The 18,132-nt window shown below is 38.6% G+C and overlaps 2 protein-coding genes across 4 annotated transcripts; both read left to right on the forward strand.

Annotated features, from left to right (window-relative positions):
- The first annotated feature begins 50 nt into the window (after positions 1-50).
- On the forward strand, positions 51-14,378 carry LOC128266371 (cyclin G). 3 transcript variants are annotated; one of them, XM_053002857.1, is made up of 6 exons: positions 51-172; positions 9,084-9,935; positions 10,026-10,259; positions 10,330-10,704; positions 10,770-10,984; positions 12,542-14,378. In XM_053002857.1, exons 2-5 carry the CDS (start codon positions 9,104-9,106, stop codon positions 10,940-10,942), a joined length of 1,614 nt encoding a protein of 537 aa, XP_052858817.1. In that variant the 5' UTR covers positions 51-172; positions 9,084-9,103; the 3' UTR covers positions 10,943-10,984; positions 12,542-14,378. The 3 variants fall into 3 exon arrangements, with proteins under 3 accessions (XP_052858817.1, XP_052858815.1, XP_052858816.1); XM_053002855.1 differs by having other exon boundaries at positions 52-172; positions 9,084-9,931; positions 10,020-10,259; XM_053002856.1 differs by lacking the exon at positions 51-172 and adding an exon at positions 1,540-2,105 and having other exon boundaries at positions 9,084-9,931; positions 10,020-10,259.
- A 1,834-nt stretch (positions 14,379-16,212) lies between these two features.
- Positions 16,213-17,794, forward strand: LOC128266381 (60S ribosomal protein L6). Its single transcript, XM_053002872.1, has 2 exons — positions 16,213-16,373; positions 17,004-17,794. The coding sequence occupies exons 1-2, from the start codon at positions 16,263-16,265 to the stop codon at positions 17,679-17,681; spliced, it is 789 nt and encodes a 262-aa protein (XP_052858832.1). The 5' UTR covers positions 16,213-16,262; the 3' UTR covers positions 17,682-17,794.
- The last annotated feature ends 338 nt before the right edge of the window (positions 17,795-18,132 follow it).

Here is an 18,132-nt window from a genome sequence, read left to right on the forward strand (position 1 = left end):
ATACCAAAGCACGGCGTTGCCAGATCACACAAGCCTTAAAAACTCATTGGGGTATTTTTAAAATACAAAGATTTGGTCAGTTCTCGAAAATTTAATTTGAGAATAAGTTTATATATTTTGGAAAAAAGAAGGAAAAAAAAGCAGATACTGATTAAAACGCAGAGGCATCCGGGTAAGTGTCCTGAGATATTTTATACAGACCTACATTCATTTCGCGTACTGTTCCATGCGTAAAACGAACTTTTTTAAAGGCTAAAAATCAATCGCCACGCGTTTTTTCTATAGATGCATGAGTGTGTGTGATGAAATTCAGGAAAGTTTCTTTCTTTGAAATTAGGAAAAATTTTGGATTAAAGCATGTGCAAAAAGTTTATTAAAGTACATATTAAATCTTATTTTAAATAGGTTCCTTTATAATTTTCATAGTAACAACACTCATTCAAAATTCCCATTTGCGTGACAGGTTGTTTCTAGAAGTGCGTGCGTGTGTTTGCGGGGCCCTGAAATAGACCACCCCCTCCAACTTTTTCACCCCTCCATCCACCATATAAAATTTCACTTGGCAACAGTAATGATATTTCCTTTCGCCGGCAAATGCATTTTCTTCGTTACTTTCACAACTCCACACCAAAAACAACTTGCTGCGTAGTTTCTTTGGTCAAAAAATCTTATCAAACTGCGCCTTTGAATCTTTAATCTCAATTCAGTTTCGTGAGGGTAAATAAATACATGCATATTTACTATGTACATATGTTCGAGTGTTTTTGGCATGAGCATTGATTGTGAAATATGTAGTAAGTTTCGGTTTTCCTCCTAAAAAACCTTGGATAAATCAAGGAAAATATTGTGAAACACTTTTTACTTTCCTGCTTTACAATTAAAAAAAGTTGTGCTTGTAAATACTTATTTTATTGAATTTTCACCCCTTCAATAAAAGTCTATCTTAAAAACTTTTTTAAATCGTTGGCAAAGCAATTGAAGAACAAATGATTTATGTTTTAAGCAACTTTGTATATGTACATTGTTCCTTCCTACTTTAATGATATTTATTGAAATAATTTTGACAGAAAGCTGCTGAAAAATTTAAAAGCAATTTATGATTTTCATATTTGCGCTTTTCCAATTATAAGCAAGCTTATTTCAATTCGATAACTTTACGGCATTAACAAATTATGCAACCGGCAAAAAATATAACTAAATCCAAATATCTATGGTCCTTCAGCTATGAAATGATCTAAAAATATAAATATAAGCTATACACATTATATTTAATGTACCTAAAAAAAGGTAAATTTTTAAAAATGATTGATTTTTTAAAAAATTTTAATTTTCTGTTCATTTTTCCTTTGTTACTATTTCTACAACGTCGTTATAAGCTTTTGATATGGGTATTATTTGTTATTTATAAATTAATGTTTATTACTATCGTGATAGTCATAATCCGAAACAATCGGTGGTACCTATCGATATGATCGATAGTTCCGTTGGTTTTTCACATCTCTCATCGAGTATATATATATATATGGGTAAACGACATTTCACCATCTGGTAACACTGAAAAATCGTCAATCGACAAAAACAGTCATTCGAAAAAAAACAAATCAAAGAAGAAGTACCGTTTTTGTTGAGCGCGAGTGTTTCAGTGTGTGTGTTTGCCTAGAACTAGAAAATTAAATTTGTTAAAGGACTTAGTGCAAAATTCTATGCTTTTCGAAAGAACAAAGCTTTGCTAAAGCAGGAAAAGGAAAATATACGAAAAGTAGCTACGATGCACAGCTGATGTAGAAAAGTCCCAAGCACTTTTAGCCTGGTGTGTGTGGGAAAAATCGATCCGCAAACGAGAAAACCGAGGAGAAAATGTCAGCCTAAGAAAAAGAGTTCAAATTGTGATAAAAACGCAGTACAAATTAGTTAACAAATAGCTTAAATGGCAAACCACAAGACTTTATAGCGAACTATTTGCCTCAAAAACAAAAATAAGCTCGAAAAGCTGCCAGCCAATATATTTACTTGTCTTCGAGTGCAATAAAATCCAAAATTCTTAACTAAACAATTCATCTCAACATTCCTGCGCAACACAAAAACAACAAAATGGCTGCAAAAACGTAAGCAAAATGCAATACATTTTAACCAAAATGTCTTTTAATTGCAAACAGAAAATCAAGGCTTTAGTTATTTTGTTTTTGTCATTCATCAGATGATTTTGTTGTTGAAAACCGAATGATATATTGAGGCATACATACATAATTTGTTAATTTACGTGTTTGTTCCACTTCCAGTTCGTTTCACAGCTGTTTGGCTGGTGTTTGTGGTATGAGCGAGAGAGTGGTTTTTGGGGTCCGCTATTCTTAACTCGTTGCTTGGGGAGTAAGCGAGCGAGATATAGAAAGAGAGGGGAACTATGTGTGTATTTGTGCTGTGCTTTTTATGCAAGCTGTACAACATACACTTGCATGTGTGTTTGTGCCTTTGTTTGGCTACCAGCTTTAAAACACACTCTTTCCGCCTAGAAAAACTATTTCAATTACCTCCCCTTATTTGCATATCTGCATTATTTCCATTTTACGTTAATTGCACTTTACAGCCCCCTTTTTTTTTGTTTTCCCCCCAAAATCGTTGTGTTTCACTTCCAAAGTTCCATCACAGCACACTTACGCACGGGTTGCAAACAAAGACTTTTGAGTGTGTGTGCTGTGTTCCCATTTGTATTTTTGCTTCATGTACAAACACACACCACTGCAGTAACTCGATATGTTTAGGAGTGTGCGTGCGCGGGCTTGAAATTGCGTCAGCCAAAAAATAAAATATGTACGACGAAAACAACTACTTGTTTTGGTTTCAAAAACACTTAAGCTTATTTTCAAAAGCAACTTGTTTCTGAAACAGAGAACTAGCAAGTGTTATTGCATTCCGTCTTGTCCGCCGTTTCTCCTTTGGCTGATAGCTGATTTCACCTTCAGCGCTTTTATTTTGTTTTCTGGGTCATATTTGTTGATTTCAATTTGTTGCCCAGCCGCAGACACACACACAGAATTTCTTAATTTGTTGATTTTCATATTTTCCATAGCCTCCAAAAAGTACAAAATAAATACATCGCATAAAACGATCCCCACCCACACATACTAATCAAATACAAGGTGAGGGTGTGTGGGTGTTGCTTTTATACCGTTGTTTAATTTATTCCTCTTCACACTTGTTTCATGTAAAAAGGTGTCTTCAATTCTTTGCGTGGAATGGAAGAGAAAAAACGAAAGAATAGGGAAGAATTTAGCTTTAACCCTTAGTTGGCCAAAGTCCAACTATGAATAGCTTCCTTATTTCAAAAACATTAAATTCTTGAAATAAATTTCTGGTTTGTCAATTTACTTATTGGATCTTTATAAAAATAAAATTTTATTGTTTTTAGTACAAAAATATCATTTTAATTTTAGTATCAACATTGAAAATAACACAATTTGTGGTCAAAAAAAGGTTCCTTTTGCCAGAAGTTGTATACTTTCTACCTGTTTTTTAATTTTCAGTCTTCCATAAAATTCGTGTATCCGCAAGCAAGGCGCCAGCCTAAAGAGAAATTTAATTTAACTCACTCGAACGACAGCAAACCATCTCAAAAGAAACCCCTCTATATTCAGCTCGTGCCAGGCGACTATTCGAGTCCCACCCTTTTCTAATTCAATTTTATGAAAGGTGATGAAAAATTCCAATATTTCTGCTTGCAGCTGTCCTCTCTCTTTGATTTTTTTCGCTCTGCAGCTGCTTTTTCTCTGTAAGCATTTATATGGGTTTTGTGGGTATCTGACAATGGCGATAGGATCAAATCGCTTTATCGAACCTTGCTACTTACGTCATGGAATGTTACGAAATGTTCGCCACTTCTCTGATAAGAGAGTCCCCCGCTGTAAGTCATTACTGGGATTGCAACGTATCAGTTACTTATCTAAATGTCACTTAAGTACCTTGGATATTAAAGTGTAGCCTGTAAATTGGCTCAAGTGTGAGCCCTTTAGTCTAGCATTACGATGGTAAATACAATGGACTTTTTATCGAAGGAATTTCTCTGCAATTACGCATAGAGAAATCCCAGAGGAGTAGGTACGTTGTGATTCAGTGATACCCATGGAAAACTCTTTGTTAAAACTCTGGTTCAATTTATCCTGACTAAGCAATTATGCTGATAGTCGTGCCGATGGTAAACCAGGCTTTTAAAATAGTTAATCGCTATCCTCTATTTAATTCGATGTAAATCTCTTAGAATCACCTACTTTTGTTAACGTTTGGGACTTTGACCCAAGACAAAGATTAAGATTAGCACTCGCTTATCATTTTATTTGGGCACGCTCCTCAGACGCTCACTCGTCGTTTCAGTAACTCCGACTTTGGTCACGTTCACTTTACGTTAGGGAAATTCTTACACTGCAGCTCCGTTGATAATGAAAAGTCCGAGGGGGCCGGAGTGCATTGCAATTTGGTAAAGCGTCGAGTCACACGATCGATAATTGGCGAAATGCAAATCGCAAGCCCCATTGACAGATAGGCGAGACTAGCGATTGACTGGTAAGTGTTCAAAACCCATATACTACAACTATAAACTAGAAAAGTCAGTGAAATGAAAAAACACAAAAAACAGGCTTGGCAAAGGTCGATCGCCTGATAGAGCGTCACAATTTCCAATCGCCTTATACCCGAATACAATGGCAGCTGCTCGTTTCTCTATCTATTGTCGTTTCCGTTTAAGGTCTATTACTTTTCTTTACCGAAAAACATAAAGTTTCTTTTGTTTGCTGGGGATATCGGGAGATAGATTTCCTCGCATCGTATCTTTGGTAGCACATGCCACTGCAGCTGCTGCAAGATCTTTTCATTGTATTTCCCCCACTTCACTTGTGTTCGGTCACTATTTAAATTCCAAAATTCTGTGCTGTCGCCGGGGTGAATTCGACCCCTTTCTGGGGTTGCTCTAAAGAGTCACCCCCAATCAAAAACTGGCGGGGCGATTCCATTTTTCCGTTAATTATAGCTTATGGCAAAGTCAAAGTTCTTTGCACCTCTTTTGCACACACGAAAAAGGCGAACAGGCAGATTACTTAGGGGCTGACAATGGTTGTTACAAACTAAAGGCGCTCTATTAGGGGGAAATAATTTTAAAGTGTCAATAAAATATGTATTTGGTAAGACATGAATCCCTTTTTATATGATTTATTATGGAAAGCGACAAAATGTTATGCATATATCACAGAATCTGTGATCTTTTTAACTGATCGGTAATATAAAAAATACCTCGAATTAAAAAAATCGGTTATGATACAACCCAAAAACAAATGAATTGGTATTGCATCTAAGATCTTGTTTTTCCACTCTTCTCCCTTAGAAGCCTGTCTCCAGTCACGTTTCTATTTCTCCTATATAAAGCTGGTCTCCACTCGACCTCTCTGGCCCTCTCTTTCCCGCAATCTACAGCGATCACACTCTCTCTTTGGCTGTCATTTGTTGACCTTCATCAGTCGATGACGATGATAAATGTACAATCCATTCGTTCGTTCAGAAAAAAACTAGGTAAACGGAAGGAAAAGCAAAGCGTACGAAATAAAAACAATTGACCGACGGTTATGTGTTTGCTGTGGAAAATATTTTGCTCTTAGTAGTGCCTTTTTTGTTTACGATCCGCTTTCATTTTGAAAACGTCTCTCCGCTACACCCGTACCTTAACTTTCAATTGCAATCAAGGGATTTAAATAAAGACAAAGAGAAGCTACGAAAATATTTCTCACCTGTCCCAGGTACAGCCACACCCCTGCCGCCTATCGTCTGTTACGAAAATAGTCAAAAAGTGAAATTTTTGTGTGCTTCTTCTGGTATTTTTAACAACAACATTAAAAATATGGCAACACAGATACTTTTTGTATCTGCTGCATGTGTGCGTACGTGTCTTTTTGCGTCAGCAGAGCGCAAGCCAAAAAAGAAAACGACTAAAAACAACTCGACAACTGACAAAAAAAAAAAGCGCTAAGAAATAATTCAGTTGAGAAATTACTAACACTATTTTAAAGGCACCTGCAGTCGGGCAGAAAACCTTGGCTAAGATCAAAAGTGCGATAACTTTTTGTCTGGCTAAATTTTGCCTTTTTTTGTGATAAAAAAATTGACGCTTTTGTTATGACCACCTTTGTTCTTTTTCTATATTTCCTGTACCGCGCAACCACAAACAAAAAATCGGTTATGGTCGCCAAATAGAAAAACAATCATCGGATGTTGGCATTTCAACTAATCTTCAAAACGTATACCTAAATATCTTATCGCTTTTTGATATTTTGATACGATTTAGACTATCCTAAATATAACACAGTTTTATGTTATGTTAGTTTTAGTTATGTTGCCCAATGTTATGCATTTTTTTTATTGTTTTTGATGGTCAGCAAAGCGTAAAAGTTTAACTTTAACCTCTCCGCCTCACCGTTATCATTTTTTTGACAGAAGCTTTTTTCTGATTTTATTTTGAAGATTTGTAAGCTTTGGTCTCCATATGTATGTGTGTACGCTTACTCAGCAGCTTTAAAGTCGAACACTTTGTGTGGATTTCCCCCCGTCCCTTCAAACGAGTTTTTGTGGGTGGGCGACCTTGAATTGTGGGCCCGTAGCTAGTTTTATACGGTTATTGTTATTGGTTGTTTTGGTCTTGGTCTTTAAAAATAGAACTGATCAGTTAAAACCCAAGAAAACGTATTTTCTGTTCATGCAGAAGTGTGCTGAAGGTATTTTTGAACGACGTTTCAACTCAAACCCTATGTGTCACATAACCCGCATCTGAATCATTATATTTGGGGTAATACAAGATGACTCAGGGCGCGGTCAAAAATTTGTTCCCGACCTTATTATGATTAAAACCACTGTCAACAAATTTTCGTTTTATTTAGCATTCTTAAAGTGATAGTGTTTTTATTGTTCATTTTTTTTAGATAATTGAACTTGTTACCAAATTGTTACGACTATTGCCTTACACCTTAAAATTGAGGAAGATCAAAATCAAACAAAACGAAACCTTTGGCGCCAGTCGCCAGATAATTCTTGTAATTTTCTACAATTCGATATCCTCCTTGGTACGTTTAAAAATAACCAAGGCGATCCCTCATCATTGCCAGATACTTGGAATCTCTGACTTTCCGACCACATCTGGAGGCAATTGTCGGGGCTTTCTTAGTCATTTCTTAGTTTCTCGAGTTTTTGGTTTAGCTGAGTTTATGTCATACATATATTATCCAATTGTTTACAATATGTGAAGTTTTTGTTTTGGTTTCGGAAAGAGGAGAAAGCATAAAATGGCTGGGGTTTTCTTTTGGTCGCATTAAACTAGCACACAATATGGCGTCGCATTATAAATGTTTGCTCAAGTGTCTATATGTAGATTTGTTTTTCCTTTGTGTTGGGCTTTTGGGAACAACTTTTGTCTAGCGGAAGTGGGAAGTGATATAGAAGCACTTAGGAACTAAAGTTGAACCGATCTAATATGTTGTTGTTTACTTTTTCAAGATTGTTTGTTAGGGCTAAAGAGTGAAATAAATTCGATTAGGAAAGGTTTCATAATGAAATCTTGTGAACATTTCAAATTTCTTTTATTTCCGACGAGTTTGATAATGTTCAACCAGGGAAGTAAGTTCAATGGTTTGATTACGACTAAAAATTATAAATCTAAAGTAACAAGGTCGTTAAACAATACGGTGGTCTTTTAAACATTTTTTGTTTGATCGTTTGCGTCTGAACATTTAAGACACAAATATGTTCGTTGTCGGATTCTATTCATGCTTTGATTTCTTGCAAATGGACGAGTGTCTCGATCTATTTACGTGGCTTGCCTTGAGGCGCTACACCGAATCCCAGATCCCCCTCCTTCCTATGACAACCTTGTGGTTGCGATTTGAATAAAAATGTGTCACTGAGTGAGGTCGGCCGGGCGATTTGAGTTGAGCACTGCCCAACATAAAAAAATGTATTCCAATGTCGTCAGGTTTTAGCTGAAACCAAAAAGTTCGTTAAACGCATTGAACACGATATAAATATTTAAAAACAAAAAAAGAGGGAAGAAAGTGCATTGCATTTGCACACAATCAATTTATTTGCATACCATCCATCCATTGACTTTATTTTGAAACACACTGTATTAACATTTTAATTTCTCTGTGCTTACACACAAACAACTTTTGCAGCTCGTAAGTTTTATTTGAATTTAGCCAAACAAAAAACCAAAGCATATAAACATTATCATAAAAAGCTAGATTCAAAATTAGCCAAGCGCAAGAGTTTATTATCGTGAAAAGCACTGAGCGAACACTTAATAAACCATAATTTTAAGCGCTTTGCACAGAAATTCATTTAGCTTGAGTTCCTGAGTACATTTTCCATATCATTAGCGCGACAATTGTGAGATCAGCGTACGCCAGACAAACTAAATAGTCGACTGAAAGCTAACCGAAACCGAAAGCTAACCTAAATCGAAATCAAAATCTTTGGAGTAGCTATTGTCGAATTGTCCTTTGGTACACTGCCCGCAATTCTGTCGTCGTCTATAAACCATTGTAGAGGGTGTCTTTTGTTTGTTTCCCGTTTGCCAATCGTTGAAAGAATTGCATTAAGGTCACTGAGCTGCTGAAATTTTTGGAAAATCAGCCAGAGTTTTTGAACAAATCAGATCTCTGAGTTCTGCGACCGGTGTGTGCAGCACAAGTAGCAAACAGATTAATTTTATTTTCGGTGCCGTTTCGGTAGAGAGTCCTTGTAGTCTTTTTTTGGATTCCCTGAAGCGCGAGTTTAGTTCTAAACCTACACGGATCTTGAGCGAAAGATTGAGAGTTTCCTTCGAAAAACTCGTTGATATCGGCCCAATTGGGAAGTGTGAGATCCGTGTTTAGCTGAAAATAAAAGCAAACAAAATTTGTCAAGGACTGCGAGAACGAAAGGAAGAATCCTTCTCCTTCCCACTTCTCCTCCTTGCGATTTCTATCTGGGCCTAGTAGTTTTCTTTTTGCAATTTCCCGACACTTTTGTCACCAGAAAGTGTTGCTTAATCTACAACCTTAAAAACCATAACACAGGTACTAGGCCAGCCCTCACAATGTCTGTCCCTGTACGCTACTCCTCTGCTGCCGCCGAATACGCCGCCGAAGTTGATTGTGAGTTGGAGAGCACTCTGCAACAGCAGCAGCAGCAGCAACAGTTGCACCTGCAACAGCAATACGAGTACGAGCAATACCAGCACTACCAGTACCAACGGGAGCAGGATATCGCCTACTATTGCCAGTTGCAGGCGGCGCGGCAGCAGGAGCAGTTGATGCAGCAGAGGACATCGATGTCGTCGTTGGTAATGCCCGGCCTAGCCTTGCCCCAGGACCACCCAGCCACCATCAACCCAGGATCCGGACACAGCCCAGCCCACAACAACAACGGACTCACCATGGACGCCCACAGCATCAATGACATTCTGGTCGACGACGAGCAGCCCTCGACTTCGGCCCAGGCTGCCGCCGCTGCTGCTGCTGGATCCGCAGTGGGATCTGTATCTGTAGCGGCTGGTTCGAGTGGATCGGGTATGTCGGGTGGTGCCACTAGTGGGGGCAAGCTGGCCAACGGCATTAACCGCAATGCAGAGATGCCAACTGATTGGATGAGGATTGCGGACGAGGGCCGGTATGGGACACCGGGTGCTGCTGGCTTGGAATATCAGAAGTACGAGAAACAACAACAACTGGAGGATCTGAAGTCCGAGGCGGCAGGAGGTGCCGTCGGAGGAGCCAACAACAACGGCGAGCCTTCCTCGTCCTCGAAGAAGCTTGAGGATCAGCTGCACGCTCTCACCTCGGATGAGCTGTACGAGACCCTTAAGGAGTACGACGCTCTGCAGGACAAGTTCCACACGGTGCTGTTGCTGCCCAAGGAGTCGAGGGTAAGTCTAGTAAAGAATTTGAGGTGTAAACTATGCGTTCCTCAAATAAAAGCAACTAACCAAATAACCCACTTATTTCATCCCACAGCGTGAGGTGACTGCCGGAGGACGAGATGGATCCGCTTACGTACTGCGCTGCCTGAAGATGTGGTACGAGCTGCCCTCCGACGTCCTGTTTTCGGCCATGAGCCTGGTGGACCGCTTTCTGGATCGCATGGCCGTAAAGCCGAAGCACATGGCCTGCATGAGCGTGGCCTCGTTCCATCTGGCCATCAAGCAGTTGGACTTGAAGCCCATTCCCGCCGAGGATCTGGTTACAATATCTCAGGTGGGTGCTTTAAAATCCGTCTTCACTCTACAGTATGGTTTTACTTTCTTCACTTCAATTCATTTCATAGTGTGGTTGTACCGCTGGCGATCTGGAACGCATGGCCGGCGTGATTGCCAACAAGCTGGGCGTCCAGATGGGACATGCACCGATCACTTCCGTGAGCTACCTGCGCATCTACTACGCCCTGTTCCGCAACTTGGCGAAGGAGATTGGTGGCGACTTCTTCAAGTTCTACCAGCAACTGATCAAGCTGGAGGAGCTGGAGAACCGCCTGGAGATCCTGATGTGCGACGTGAAGACCACGGTGATCACGCCGTCGACGCTGGCGCTGGTGCTTATCTGCCTGCACCTGGACTTCCACATCAAGGAGTCCTACACTCGCGGCAGTCCGGAGCTGAAGCACGTCTTCGAGTACATTCTGTTCCTGCAGCAGTACATGAGGGTGAGCTTTGGCATCTATTTGCTCATTATGTGGGACTTGTGTAAAGTATTGTCTCTCCCCCATAGATTCCCGATCGCGTTTTCACCTGCGGCTTCAGCATCGTGTCGGGCATTCTCTCCCACTACAACGGGCAGAACAAGGCGCCCTACAAGCAGCGGCTTGTCTGGAAGTTGTCCAGTCGCACGCTGCGCGTCCTGCGCCCGACCAACCGCTTCTCCTCCGACCTGCCCACCATTGAGGAAGGCATATCCAATGCCCTCGACGATGGCCTGCGTTCGAGGTGAGTTTAAAATCCTGGTTTCTATATGGCAGTATAGGTTAAATAAAAACTTTGAAACATCGTGGAGGCCAGTTATATTATTAAATCGACCCAATACTTAAGAAGTTATTAGCATAAATGTACGTTTTTAGATACTTTAAAGTTTGAGTTGCTGCTTGAAGTAGTAACCCTGCAGTTCGGGAGATTGTGCTACCTAAAACTTGAAATCGACTACAACGATCTTTTTTGTTTTTAAATTGTATGCAACAAAAACTTAACATTCAAATTAGGGAAAAAAGATAACATATTTAGACTTTCAGTGTTTTTTTTTTAAACCCGGAAAGTAATAAGAACCTAAGAAACTTTCGGACCGGGATCCACCGCTCTTTATTTTTAGTGATTTCTGGCATAGCCTACACGCGCATATACAATCTCGAATGTAAGCAAATGTGTCGATGACGATCTGAAATTTTTGGCGTAAACAAGTTTCTAGAATAATAGCGATTCCATTATCAGCCGCAGGGGCAACAACACAATTGTCATGAGACTGGCTGGTTCGCCCACTGCCCGCCTGCCTCCTCTTCGAACCGCCCATTCTATATGCGTGTTTATAATAGCTATTTGTTTTTGGATTTCACTGCCCTTGTTTTTGCTTTTTTTTTCGGCAACAATCTTATCGTTTCAAAATACCCGCTAGACGCAAGAACAAAATACACGCACGTAGCCGCCATCGAGGGTCGCCAATAGAGTTTTTGATTATGCACAATATATATATATATATATATATATATATATATCCGTTGTTATATATGTTTATACATATATCTTTGGTCGTCCTTGAATTTTAGCATTGAACTTAGCTGTGAATGTTTCAATGTCATTGAATTTTTATTTTTCGCCCCAGCTGTTTGCTTTCTTTCCCTTAAATTGCTAACTTATCGCTGATATTGTTCTCAAGGTTTTTTCGGTTATACAAAAAGTTAGTCATAAACATTTAAGAGAGTTCAATGCACTGCATTCCGAAATGCGTGTTTCGATTGCACCTGAGCAAAGGCTTTTCAAATTATCAGCTGATTTTCGGGTTCTTGATTGCAAGAGGGGGGCCTTCAACTTGAACTCGTTTTGCTAATTGTTTGTCCGATTACTGAGCCACAATCAAGGTTGTTGTAAGATTGCAACCTGAAGTCCGAGAAATTATAGGGCGTTATCGTTATTTAGCTTGTTTATGTTTATAGATAAACTAATTAATTTAACGAAAAAAGAGCTAAACGGCAGACAAAGCCTTTTCTGAAGCTCATATTGCGGTCGTTTTTTTGTTTGAGATATCATAAACATTGGTTTATTAAAGATTAGAACGTTTGTTTTCAATTTTAATTATTTTTTGCAATCTAGATGATTCATTTTCTTATATTATATAATGTAATGTAATTGATTAATTTTAAATATCATTGTAGGTTTGTATTGGATTCTTATTATTTTTAGCTTTCTGCGAGATGAGATTAAGTTATTTTTTTCTTATGACAAAAGTTTTGACTGGAATTGTACTTATATTTTCGCCTTTCCATTTTTTCTTTGCAGAACCGAGAGTATTAGCTCCGAGGAAGAGGAGGACTGGCCCACTTCACCAATAATTCCAATTTTCGAACAATGTTAGTATCCAGCCTCCAGCCAGCAGCAGTAGAGCAGCAGAGGGACAAAAGCTGGACAAATGGAGCAGCGGACAACGGAACCATCAACCAGACGCCCACGCGGCACACATCCACAACCCCTGGGGACCCCCGATCCTTTAGAAGATCAAGCACTAGACATATCCCCAGCAGAAGCAGAGAAAGAGGAAAAACAGCCGGAATATGGAGGTCCTCAAAGGCGATGTGTGTGTCCGTGAGAGCGTTCCGCGTGCAAGAGTAGTAGTGGTGGTTGAGGTAGAGTGTGTATGTTTTGCTAAAGTGCATCATAATTCTTTTGGCATATACACAAATGTGTATTCAATAGCGCTGGTTCTAACATTTAAGAAACTATTGAGATACGGAAATGTGGGCGGGAAGCGGGGACGCAGCCACGCCCCCTCCCCCTTTTGAGAAAGTTGCCTAATAGTAGCGCCCCCCACAATTTTTTCGATTTATTTGCGGCAGACAAAAAAATACGTGAAAAAAAAATACAAAACTTGAAAAAATTATCAAAAAAAAAAAAAAAAAGAATGCTGCGGACCATCATACAAAAGATTGATGCCGTTCCGGATCATTATTCGAGATCAGTGAGAGAGAGAGAATACGATTTGAGAATTGCGAACCCACGCCGGAATCCCGAACATCTGGAATGGGACAGCAGTTTTTTGTTGGTTGCGCTTGAAAACCTTACAAAAAAATTCAAACAAAACATTTCTAAACAAAAAGGAAATCTTTTTCAACAGACCTCCCCCCTAAATATGTTGTTAACACTATGTTCTCTATGTTTGTTCTTATCAGTTAATGTAAAAGCCCCGAATCAATGGACCCAAAAAAAAAGCAACCTCAAAAAATCATAAAATCTAAAAAAAAGTACAAAAGTTTATTATGTATAGACCGACCCTAAAAGATAAGTTTAACAAAGAAAATCAACAAAAACAAGGTCAGATCAGATTAATCATTAATTTTAGCCGCGCTCAAAAAAATATAAAACAAACACTATAAAAAGCTAAAGTATAATTCGCTGCCTGTATTGATTAATAACTCTTAACAATAATAACTACATTAAAAACGATAAGATGAATCCACAATATGTAGTGTGTGTCTAGTAGATTTTTCTCTGTATAACAAAAACGAACTCAATTTCCGCCCTAAAAATCAAACAAAAGCACGACCAATGCAAACTTTAATTATCATACGCAGCTAAGTAAATTTGTTATTATTACACAATTGTTTATCACTTGATCAACCAATCAATCAATCAACTTCAAGGCATCGAGATTTAGTTCGAGTACCACAGTGATCCCCTTTTATATTATACCTTTACATATAATACACGATCTAATTCTTCTTTTTTGTTACATAATATTATTTAACTTATTAAACAAATTTGTAAATCGAAATCCATTCTTATGTTGTACCATATGAACTACCAATTAAAACCTAGTTTAAAGCAAAACCAGCGTTGAGACAAGGCCAAAATTCAGTTCAATTCAGATTGAAGCGCGGCAAACTTGAGCAGAAATTATGATGCAACATTTAGCAAAATGTACGAAGGGTCAAGCGAAAAGTTATAGAGAGCATTAGGCACTAACGCAAAGCATAAAAACAATTGAAATTCGCAAATTCAGATACGTTTCATTTCTTTAAACCATTTGGCAGAGGAATGTGCAAACTCTTGTCTGTAAAATTTAATAAAATGCGTTTGCCCGCCATAGAGGCATTCGGTTTTCATGAATATTTACAACAAACTCGCCTGTTTTATTTGACTTTGATGCAGTGCAGCCGCGACTCCGGCAAAATGTGAGTACACCATCACCATTTGCATAATCCCCAGAATCCCCAGCTCATGGCAATTGTAAATAAATGCGGGCGATTTTGCTGTAAATATTCAAAGACTCTCGATCTTTAACAATTGTGCAATTTGTAATTTAGTAACCTTCCCAGCCAAAAGATCAATTCTGTAATAATCCGATAACAATGTTAACACACAGTCGAACGTGAAAGTGAAATGGAAAACAATTAAGTAATTTAAGCGACAGAAGATCATGTGTTCAGTGGTGAAAAAACACGTTTTTAGCTTTGTCCAACTTTTAAAAGAGCCAATTGACAAATAAGCGATTAAGCGTAAGAGAAAGGTGAAAGCGGTGAAAAGAACTCTAGAACTAAGTTTTTCTACCATCGACTGCCACAGGCTGAGATTTCATAATTTTAACAACTAGCAAATTTTACATTGTATTTAGCGCGGAGTTAGTTAAATATTTGCAAGGATCAACATCATAAATCAACATGGAAAATCTCAATTATTGTAAAGTATGTTTAATTTTAATCATTACTTGATGACTCATTTCCCATCGAGAAGTTTGAGCTTGTATTCGGTTGAGGTTTAGTTACTTAGGATTAGTTACTACGTGAAGTGAATTCATTCTGTAAATTACGAACCACTCATTTTAATTTATAAGTAATTACATCCTGTAATTAACAATTAGACTATACTTTAGGTGTCCACCAGAATCATTCTTAAGCAAAATGGATCATTGTGTAAAGAAAAAATGAAACAAGCTGTTTAAAAACAGCTGAAGCTCGTGATTTTAATCATTGTACACACATTACAAGAAATAAATGGAAAAAAAAGTATTATTAAATGGTAAATGGAAAAATGTGTCTTATTTTGGAGTTTCTGGGGGAATTTAAGAATGAACTATTTAAAATGTGTATGCTGTGATAAATTGAATTGAACAAAAATTATTTTTTGCATCAGGTTTTGAATATAATTGTCTGCATTCTTCGGGTAAACCTTTTTTTAGTTTATTAGTAAATCAACATCAAAAACTGTGCAAACTATACAATATCAAAAATGTAACTTTTACAAATTATTATTGAATTGTTTTACGTTTTAAACTTAAGATAACGTTTAAAGAAACGTTGCCAGTGCTGCCACATATTTCTTTCTATTAGAACCTTGAATGGTTTGGAACAGCGCTAAATTTTTAATAAATTTGCTCACTGCATTCCTTCTATAATTTTCTATTTTCCGTATCCTTATATTGAAATATTTAAGACTTTAAACGCTGCCAGTGCTGCCCAGTTTCATTCTCAATGGTTTGGAACTGCGCTAAATGTGTACAAAACCTTTTGTATGTCTAAAAAATTTTTAAAGACATTATTTGGCGTTTCTTTATAAGTTTGCCTTATTCCATTTTTCAAATGCTCAAGCAATAAAAAGTTATTAAAACATTTGAAATATTTAGAGACTATCTTGGTAGCAGGAAAACGTAGTGACTCCATCAATGTTTTGTAATACATATGTTTTGTTAACATCTGTACCTTTGCGATAATATCGCTCAACAATAATTATTTTTAGGGAAAAATTTAACTACATTTTTTTGTTTTTGAGATATTCAAATAAATTAATTTTTTTAGCAAATAAAAGCATAATAAATATGTCACGTTTTATTATTTCCCACTGTAATAAAAATCGATGTCGTGATAATCCAATACAATCGTTGACCGGCACCCATGGCCCACTTATCGATACTAGCGAGGAAAATCGATATTTTGACAGCTCCAGTTCCAGCTCTAGCACATAACCTTCCTTTTCCAATAATTTTTGTGCTGTGTACACGTGTTTTACAATGGCACCCGTCGAGAAAGCTAAAAAGGTGGCCAAATCGGCCAAAAAGGGCAAGAAGCACCCCGTCAACTCCTACCTGAAGGGCGGCATTCTGCGTTACTCCAAGGCCCAGGTAAATACGGCCGGAAATTGGTGGGATAATCTCCTCTTAGGGCTGTGACGCCTCCACCTGAAGAAGAGGCACAGCGTGGTTTCCCTATAATGCTCGTTTCCATGGGGTAACCTTCGATCGGATAGTTATTTGGTGTTATTTCAATTCGCAGGGATATATCCTAAGACGTTCTATAAATTTTTCGAAAATTCGGCTTGGTGGTTCATTCTTATTTTTGTAAATTGTATTCAAAATGCGAAGCAATTCCCTGTATATAATACTATCCCATAGCAACAAGTTAAAAATCTATAAATTAACCACGTAAACATTAACGTGTAACAAGGCTACCCAATTGAAATCAAAATTTAATGGCCCCTAAATAATCCGCGTATAAATAATCAAAACAAATTGAAGATTAATAAACCCATATTCAATTGTTTACTCTCCCACTATAAATGTGAATTAACTCACTCATATTTTAGACTATCCCAAAACAACAAGTGAAAAATCTATGAATAAGGGTATACAAATTACTTAAAAACATAATGCTCCAAGTTCACGTAAAAATATTCAAAACTCAGATGGATTCTATCAAGACCTACCCAGACATAATTACAAATATGAATAACCCCATTTCTCCCTTTTTTGCAGATGTACAAGCGTCGTGCCCTTTATCGCCTGAAGGACAAGAAGAGCCCCGTCGTGCAGAAGGTGAAGGTGCCTATCAAGAAGGTGAAGAAGATCGGAGGCCCCAAGAACGGAGGCGAGCGCACCGTCTTCCTGAACAAGTCGAAGGCCACCTACCCGACCAAGACGTTCGTGAAGAAGCGCCCCTCCAAGGCCAACTTCAGCGAGCACAAGCGTAACACGCGCCGCAACCTGACGCCCGGAACCGTGTTAATCCTGCTAGCTGGTCGCCACCAGGGCAAGCGCGTCGTCCTGCTCAAGGTCTTGGCCTCCGGACTGCTGCTGGTCACCGGACCCTTCGCTCTCAACTCGTGCCCGCTGCGTCGCGTTTCCCAGCGCTACGTGATCGGCACCTCCTCGAAGGTGGATCTGGGTGCCTTCAAGGTGCCCGAGCATCTGAACGACGCCTACTTCCGCCGCCTGAAGGCCAAGAAGGACAAGAAGAGCGGCGAGGCCGACATTTTCGCGGCCAAGAAGGAGCGCTTCGTGCCCAACGAGCAGCGCAAGAAGGACCAGAAGGAGGTGGACTCCGCCCTGCTGAAGGTGATCAAGGCCCACCCCGAGGGCAAGTTCTTTGCCAAGTACTTGCAGAACATGTTCGCCCTGCACTCCTCCCAATACCCCCACCGCATGCGATTTTAAGCGGCGGATCTGGGTCTTCAGTTTAAGGATTTTTAAAAGCAAAACACTTTGTACAAGCGCGCCCGCTGGTTAGACAAACAGGATTTGTAAAATAAACCTTACAAAACGGAAAACTCTGCAGGTGTAGCCTTTTATTTGGCATATAGTAGTCTAGGTGAATTTAATTTTACCGACTAGAATTTGCCGATAACTCTAATAATCTAAAAGACTTGGCACATACTACGTTTATTCATTTGACCACACTGGATTTATTGAATTTCTTAGTCGCTTAAATGATCAGACCTTAATATTAAAAAGGCAAGTCTTGCCAAGTGTTATTTGTTTTCCATTTTTAAACTATAAAAATTGATCAAAACTAAATACCACTATGGAATGACTGTAATCAAAATGAAATATATACTACAGATTATTGAAAATTAGTTAGGACAAGATTGTAAATGAAGAACGGAAC

The sequence above is a fragment of the Drosophila gunungcola genome, chromosome 3R, assembly GCF_025200985.1.
Source record: "Drosophila gunungcola strain Sukarami chromosome 3R, Dgunungcola_SK_2, whole genome shotgun sequence".
Classification (NCBI taxonomy): Eukaryota; Metazoa; Arthropoda; class Insecta; order Diptera; family Drosophilidae; genus Drosophila; species Drosophila gunungcola.

Bases quoted from the DNA above. Each gene is read 5' to 3' on its own strand.
- LOC128266371 (XM_053002855.1), top strand. From the start codon at position 9,104: ATGTCTGTCCCTGTACGCTACTCCTCTGCTGCCGCCGAATACGCCGCC. The intron at 10,260-10,329 runs GTGGGTGCTTTA...TTCATTTCATAG, and splicing joins ATCTGGTTACAATATCTCAG to TGTGGTTGTACCGCTGGCGA. The intron at 10,705-10,769 runs GTGAGCTTTGGC...TCTCCCCCATAG, and splicing joins TCCTGCAGCAGTACATGAGG to ATTCCCGATCGCGTTTTCAC.
- LOC128266381 (XM_053002872.1), top strand. From the start codon at position 16,263: ATGGCACCCGTCGAGAAAGCTAAAAAGGTGGCCAAATCGGCCAAAAAG. The intron at 16,374-17,003 runs GTAAATACGGCC...CCTTTTTTGCAG, and splicing joins TGCGTTACTCCAAGGCCCAG to ATGTACAAGCGTCGTGCCCT.